Genomic DNA, 7,910 nt, shown 5'->3' with positions numbered 1-7,910 from the left:
GGTGGGAAGCAACCGTTCGTAGAGGTGATTGCTTTATGCATATGACCGTTAGAGCAGGTTCGACTGTACTAACAGTCGAAGTACACAATTGTATACAATAATATAAATCTAACAAAAACTCAAAGATCTCTTCCCAATAAATAGCAGGACTTACATTTTTTCAGAATAACACCTGAATGCCAGCTGGAACATATGCATGTTTGTTTGGTTCACCATCCAACTTTTAACAATGACCTGTTGTAGACTGTGTTCAGCTTCACAAGGTATACCTACAGCAAATGTGTCAGATTTAAGGTCAGAGTTCAAGTAAAAATGATGATGATGACGATGATAATAATAAAAATAATTAATATCATTTACATAGCGCTCTATCCCTTACAAGTATAAGCTCTGAGAGCTGTACATCGATACCATTATTACTGAGAGTAATACTTCACTCACACAAGAAAAAAGAATTTACATATAATTTTTTTTAAAAACAGTTCAACCACATCAGGAAGAACTTTCTCTGTCACAGTAATTAGGTGAAAAAAAGCTTAAAACAGAGTACACAACAAAAGCATTGTAAGCAAAGATTCTGTGGAGCAAGAACATAACCAAACACTAATACATCATTATTTTGATCAGCACAGAGCCCTATTATCATATCCCACAAACCATAGTTACAACCATCTTAGGAAGACTCAAAATCTCAGAAGTATCTATTATAAAATAACAAGCCTTCAGCTCTTCAGTATAACACGAAGAGCAAAACGAGAAGTGTTGCTGATTTTTTTAAAAAGTAAAACTCCCAGACACTCAATCTGGGACAGAAACATCTTCTGAAAACAAGTTTGCATGACTAGACAACAGGAAAATTTTGTTACATAAACAAACACTATGACCATCACAATGTCTCTCAATTCATTTGCTAAGATAATGGCTACATCTTGAAAGAATTTGTGTGGTGACGCAATAAAATTAAGTGCTTGTTGAAATAATCAATTCAAATTTGGGAAATTTGGGAAATTTTTTTTGAAATTTTTTTTGACTCAACACCATTTATGTCCATTTAAAAACATGTTTAGTGTCGATTTTACTTGTTAACATGGATAAAAGGTACAAAAAATATAAATTTGAAGTTTCCCAGGACTCTCCAGCTTTGGAAGGCACCAAACTTTGGGAGCCATTTTCTCTCATTTTACTTCTGTCACCAGACAACCCCCACCTCCTTCAATCACAAATGTCTCGACTTCTATTCAAGATAGATGGATTTTTCTTTCATCAGAAACAAGACAAATGAACAAACTGTAAGACTACAAAATTCTATTTGCCCAAAAACTGATGAGCGCCTGATTCCACTATAGTATAATGATACATTTTAATCCATAGTCAAATTTCTACTTGCGAGGGAATTGGTAAGCTACATCGTCTGTGCTGGCAAGAGAGACAAAGCTCCTGAATGGAATATCATCTACATGGATGTTCTGACTCTCCAGCAGTTTTCCAATGCTTGCTACTATATGCAAAAGGAAATAGATGTATCTGTAGAATTCAAGAAAGACAGGAAAATTATGTAAACAAAAGTCTCCCTCAAAGAAATAACTAGAAATATATCTTTCATATAGTTTATCACTTTAACTAAAGATGAGTGAAAACTCTGTCCAATTTGAGACGGCTTTTTCAGCCCCACTTAAGGACTCCTCAGGAAAAGCCTGCATACTGAAAGAGCCTGTCATTTAAAACAGATAAGAATCTACAAGCTCGTTGAAAGTCTCTTTGACAAAAAATTCTCACTAACATCAATCAGCTATAACACAAAAAATACCACAGTAAAACACATCTCACCTATTCTGCAAAGGAAGTATCTTTTCTAAGCTTGGCAAAACAGAGGTAAAGCCCCCTCCTGCTTCCTCATGCACCCACAAAGCAATCTACTGGCCAGAAAACATTTGCATCACCATTGAAAAAACAATCAGGGATGTGCCACAAAGAGCAACTATTGAACAGGTACTCAAAAATGTTCTCAAATCACCAAATTCAAACCGATAGACCAACCACAAAATTCAAATGCAAAGATATACCTAAAATGACCTCATACCTTGGTGGAAGTTCTCCTTCGGAAAAAAATCCATGCCAAGCCACATTTCTCAAGTTCAAAGATATGGGAGGCCCCATCAGCACTTGCAGTATCTGAATCTGAGGAACATTCATTGAACACCTCATTATCTATTTCTCCCATTTGGCAGAAAACAATACTTCGAGTAAAAAACATACAACAAGAAACATTTAAGAAAACAAAAGTTGTTTCTTTATCTCCCATGTAAAGTACTGCATGTTGTATTCATGGGTGTCAGACTAAGGGGAAAAAAGGCCACAATATAAATTCTGAAGGATTCTGCAGCTGTTGTAATAACATTGCATAAGACATAATATTCAATTTATTCCTCACTCTACAGTTGAAACTAAATACAGCACCTGAAGGTATAAAATCTGGGAGAGACTAGCATCCCATCCAAAGGCTTACTGATCGTTATCCGTTTCACTTTGTATAAGTGAAACAAGGAAAAGCTCTTGCTTTATAATATACTTGTAGCATTCACACATCTCCATCTGAATATGACTAGCTGAAAAGTACTTATTACCTGTTAGATACTGATTACAATTGATCCCCAGCCACTCATAATATGCAGTGAAGCACGGATAACCATGGAGAACGGACCAATGTATTTGACACATCCATAATTTGGGTAAACTGTATAACAAATATTTAAAGAGACATCAGTCCTGGAATGGCAAATTGTACAAGCTATATCAGTTTTTTAATTTCCTGTGTTCACATAGTCTGTGTCGGTCTGTATCACTTTATTTTCCACTTTTCAAACAAATAAGAGTAGATCATATTCCTAATGAGCATGTCATGATGGGCTAGAATGCACTGTAAAGTTATAATTACATAATGTTATTCCAAAATCAACACTAACTATGACTCACTGTGGAAGATCCCAGGACAGATCCCAACTCTGAGCTTGCCAGGAGGTCTTTGAGTAAGGCTGGGCACTGGGAGCCTTTCAAAAGATATACCTACAAAAACATGGAAGAACAGTAATGGTGCAATAATCGTATGGTGTTTCTTAGGTGAAAGAATGGCTCCTGCAAGAGAGAATGAAGGGAGGACTTAGCAAGAGGGGAAATATAATAAAATCATCAGAAAGTTTAGTTTATTCCGAGTGGAAGTTTAGTCTTGAAAGGGGGGAATGATATATCTAAAAGAAATATCAAAAGTACTATTGTACAGAAATTGTTTCTATACTGCATAACACTGAGAATAGATGTAAAGAAAGAAAGGTGTTAAGCAGAACATGTACAGTAATTTATATGTGTATTGAAACCACTGTACTCAGTCAAAGCTGTGTAAGGCAACTTGGAACCTCACAAAAAGTTCTTTGTGTCTCAAGATACTGCTTCCCATAAATGTACCCTAAAGGCTATAGAAACTATAGAAACTGCAGTTTCTTAATTATAACATAAACATTATCAAAAAGCAGCAATGCAAAAAGGAGACCCGTTTTCTTATCATTACACAAACTAACAAGTATACTGTAAGAAGAATTTATTTTTTCACTTTAAGCTAATAACTTGGGGACCAAATCATTTAGACTACATTATATTACTACATGCATGCAGTTATAAGGACATGTATGTAAATTATGCATTTAACAAAACTTATCGTACATTTCCTAAAGCCCTTTCTATGGCACTTGACAGCAGCAACAGACATAGAATATTCTCCTCTTCATGGCTGAAGCTGAGCATGTTGAAGCAATCCATGAAAACCTGGAAAACATATACATGTGAGACAGCGTGGTGAAATCAAGTGCTCGTCAAAATAATGAAAAGGAAGAAACGGGCATTTCTCTGCAGATTTGGGAATTTTTATGGAATTTTTGCTCAACACTTTCTATGTCCTTTAAAAACTAATTTCTATATGGATTTTTATGGAAAAACATTGAATAAAGGCAGAAAAAATGTATATTTTCAGTCACCACAAACTCTCAAGCTAAAGAAATAACTCAAATTTGGCGGCCATTTTCTTGCAAATTTTACCTCTGATACCAGGTGACCCCCACCCCCTTCAATTGCCAACATCTCGACTTGTATCTAAGATAAAAGCATATGTTTTTCATTGAAAGCAAGACAAGTGAACAAGCTCTAAGATGATACCAATAATTCCACATGCCCAAAAACTGACAAATGCCCAATTCCACCATGTCCCGGCACATATTCATCTATAATAAGCAAGAAAAACATCTGAGAGTATAAAGGTAAGAATAATAATGTTTGTTAATTAATATATTGCCCAAAAGTGTTTGCTACATGATTCCTAATCTAATGTGGGGGGGTTTTTGGCTGATAAAAATGCCGTGGGCTAATAATAAACTGTTCCAGGCTCCTTTGATTTGGCTTTCTATTACTTTGAACATAAAATTATATATTATACAGTGAAGACTGAATTTTCTTATTCATGACAGTAAAAATACAAAACAATAATCAAATCCATCTTTCAGTTAAACATTTTGAGAGCGGCTAATTCAACTAATTAGTGTTGATATATATCACTGCATGTGGTTCTATAACAATAACAACATAGAAAGCTAGATTTAAGTAATTTTGATAAGATTAACAAATGAGTATGAAACAATACTGTCATTGCTTACGTTTTCATTTCCTGTCCACAAAAAAAATTGATTATACTTTCTTTTGAACACATCCACGGACATCTTTTTTAGAATATCTTGTGATTTCTTGATCACAGGTGCAAGAGCCTGAACTGAGTTTTCAAAGTATTGAACGGTGTTGTCTGAATCTGTGGAATGAATAAAATAAACAAATAGCACTTACAAAGAGAAACAAAAAAACAATGAAAGAAAGATATTTAAGACGGATATTATTCAGTCCATATCATTCACGTAACTCATCTGAATAGATTCTCAAATAAATCAATGCTCATGAAAAAGGAAATTGACTTTTTGGTATTTTTGTACAAATGGCCCTTTCGGCACTTTATTTGTTGGCTTATACTGAACTGTAAGGAACAGTTACTGTAAGTATTTATCTTGTAACACATGTCGATTATTAAGTACACGATTCATAAGCAGTAAACAGGATTGCATCAAACTTTTGAACAAATGCCCTACTACTTAAACCCCCAGTACTTCTCATGCCTAGATCAGATGCCAGATAAAGCCAGGTGTTTTTTATTTCTATTCTATTTTTTTCCCCTTCCATTAGGCCTATATATAATACATAATGATAATAATATAAGAACCAATTGCATGGAGGACCCAATTGCGTTTCAACTTTTGCTTGCACCAACAGGTTTCGCACCAAATCTATTACCGCATTCCTCTTGAAAGGGCTTAGCAAGGACGTCACGCCAATTATGTGTCACATTTCTCCTTTTTGCACACTATAGTTAGTAAGTAAACTATTACCGAGAACATAAATGTATGGAAACAGAATGAAACCCAAATGGATTAGATCTCTTGGGGGACCAGTTTCCTATTTATGGCATGGCTTACTTTATTTCAAATTCCCTCCCTGATTCAAAACACTTTAATAACTAACTATACAAAATTGAAAACTTTGAATTGGAAAGAAATTTTTTTTAAATTTGCAGTAAAAGACTCCCTGCAATTCGACAACGTCAAAACACCACCATACAAAGTAAAAAGCTTCAGTGAACAAAGTATCCCACAAAACATAATTTGTATCGATGAAGACTTTGAACTGGGTAGGGGCCTTTATCTAATGGAAATCAAATCTCTGCATAACATGGATGAATCTCATCATTATGCTTTGTATAGTTAAAGTCACATCCTTGACATTGTTTCTCTTGACGTCATTCCTGCAGGATGAAGAACGCTTTTCAACACTTTTCAGAGATTTTGAAAGAGTTGCTTCGACAACAACTCCATCGAAGTTTTCTGATTCTTCTGTGAGTGGTGGGCGGGTGCTCTGGCGTGGTTAACTCCTTCTTCCCCTAGCAAATGTCTATCGTCCTGATCTCTCCTCCTTGTTTTTTTGTGTTTGTTTCTCTCTTGCTATCTTCTGCACTAATATGACCTTCTTGTGTTGGCCTTATCTCTCCTCCTTCTTATCTTTGAGTGTCTCATGATCCCTGGTTACATCTCTAGTGTTCTGCATTTATATAACAACATATTTGTCTTGCAATGAAGTTGCAACTGCCATATATCCTTCATCTTATCATGAAACAATTGCACAAGACGTTTGCTAACAGAGCATTCTGAGCCAAAGTCTATTATCTGGACTTCAACTTCAATGCTCAATATTGTGTGCAGTCATGCATTGATACCCCCGCCAATTTCTGCCACAATGTTGGCAAGGAAGTATTTTCTTCAAAGTGACATATATATATATATATATGAAACTGGCAAAGATTCCTCACAGTGCATGTCATTCAGCCTCTTCATGTGTATAGAAATTTGCCATGAAATTGGCAACATGACACGCAATTGGCTGGCTCCCTGCTACGGAACTGGCCCCTAGCCACGCAAATGAGTCCTTCACAATAAAAATCAAGGGCGGCTCGTGGGTCTAAAAAGTGGGCATGCACAATTAAGCTAAAGCAGGTTAAAGACAGTCAAGGGCATAGTAAATGGAATGGTGTATAATTTTAATATCTTTGTGTAGGTGAGGACCTAATGCTTTTACTTTCATTCTTTTTGTTTGTCCTTTTTATTCCAAAAACTACATAATATGTTTGATAGAAATCAATTCCATTCATCTTGCATTGGAATTGAACACTCAAGTAATAACACTTTCACCATTCCACTAAACACCATTCAAAGTCACAACTTAACATACAGTGACCTTTTTAACTCTACGTTCACCTCACTTAAGTTCACGGTCACAGCGGTAGCTAATAAACACTATTCGATGGCACAACTTAACATACAGTGACCTTTTTAACTCTACGTTCCCCTAACTTAAGTTCACCGTCACAGCGGTAGTAGAGCCAGCTAAATCTTTGGTCACAGAGTCAGGGCAAGACCTAAATTTTAAAATAGTAGCAAGACAATGAACCAATCACAATTCACTTATGAGCACTCGCTGGATTGCTCTGGGGCTCACATTTTATGGGTATATACAGCGTACAGTCTGAGATTACATTTATTTTTAGACCGCTTACTGTGGGCTTTGTTTTGACAAGAGAACATTTGAGATGTGCTGTCTTAATATACATGTACCTCCAAACTCGCTATGAGTGTCGTCATCGTTTGGGTTAATCCAACGAGACATTTACAGGTCAGACTACCATTGCTAAACAACATATGTTAAGTTAAAGCGCACGGACTTTGGCATGGCATAGTAGATGTTTTATGGCGCAAAAGGCTATAAAGATACAGTTGAATACCAGTCATTTCGTCACACCGGTGCAGTAAAGACATCAAGTCATCTCATCACACGGTCATTTTGTCACGCCCCAAATCCACAAGGATTTAATCACACACTTGCAAACATCAAACGCCCATTGTCATTGCGGGTGCATGTAAGGATAAGGGAGGGGGGCTAGTAGCCCAGCGTTTCCCTTGAAGTAACCCGCCCCAAATTTTCGAGAGATGAGGGAAGTTGAATTTCGTCACACATAATTGGGGTGTGATGAGATGACTATGGGACGAAATGACCGGTTACCATACAGTTATATATGGCTATTAAGGCGCAAGCGAGGACCTTGTATTTGTATTGATAAAAGATTTGGCACTTGATCGTTTCGAGCTTCTTTTATTTTCTGTTTGTGGGTGCTTTACAGAATAGAACATTTAGAAAGTTTGGGCGGCACTACATGACCGTGCTCTATGGACACATATGCGATTAAACGTACAACGACACATCTTCCTGATTGGCTG

General features: G+C 36.3%; 1 protein-coding gene across 1 annotated transcript in view; it reads right to left on the bottom strand.

Moving 5' to 3' along the window:
* LOC101851441 (endoplasmic reticulum membrane-associated RNA degradation protein) overlaps positions 1–7,910 on the bottom strand; it is a 23,294-nt gene that overhangs the window by 13,382 nt on the left and 2,002 nt on the right. Inside the window, exons 2-7 of the mRNA XM_005108153.3 lie at positions 4,698–4,846; positions 3,715–3,816; positions 2,974–3,063; positions 2,081–2,178; positions 1,388–1,524; positions 155–269 (exon numbers count right to left, since the gene is read on the bottom strand). Of these exons, the coding sequence (XP_005108210.2) occupies positions 155–269; positions 1,388–1,524; positions 2,081–2,178; positions 2,974–3,063; positions 3,715–3,816; positions 4,698–4,846 (691 nt within the window). The remainder of the gene's footprint in view (positions 1–154; positions 270–1,387; positions 1,525–2,080; positions 2,179–2,973; positions 3,064–3,714; positions 3,817–4,697; positions 4,847–7,910) is intronic.

The sequence above is a fragment of the Aplysia californica genome, unplaced genomic scaffold (assembly GCF_000002075.1).
Source record: "Aplysia californica isolate F4 #8 unplaced genomic scaffold, AplCal3.0 scaffold00664, whole genome shotgun sequence".
NCBI lineage: Eukaryota > Metazoa > Mollusca > Gastropoda > Aplysiida > Aplysiidae > Aplysia > Aplysia californica.
The sequence above is the reverse complement of the archived record's forward strand: the minus strand, read 5'-3'. Positions and strand labels throughout refer to the sequence as shown.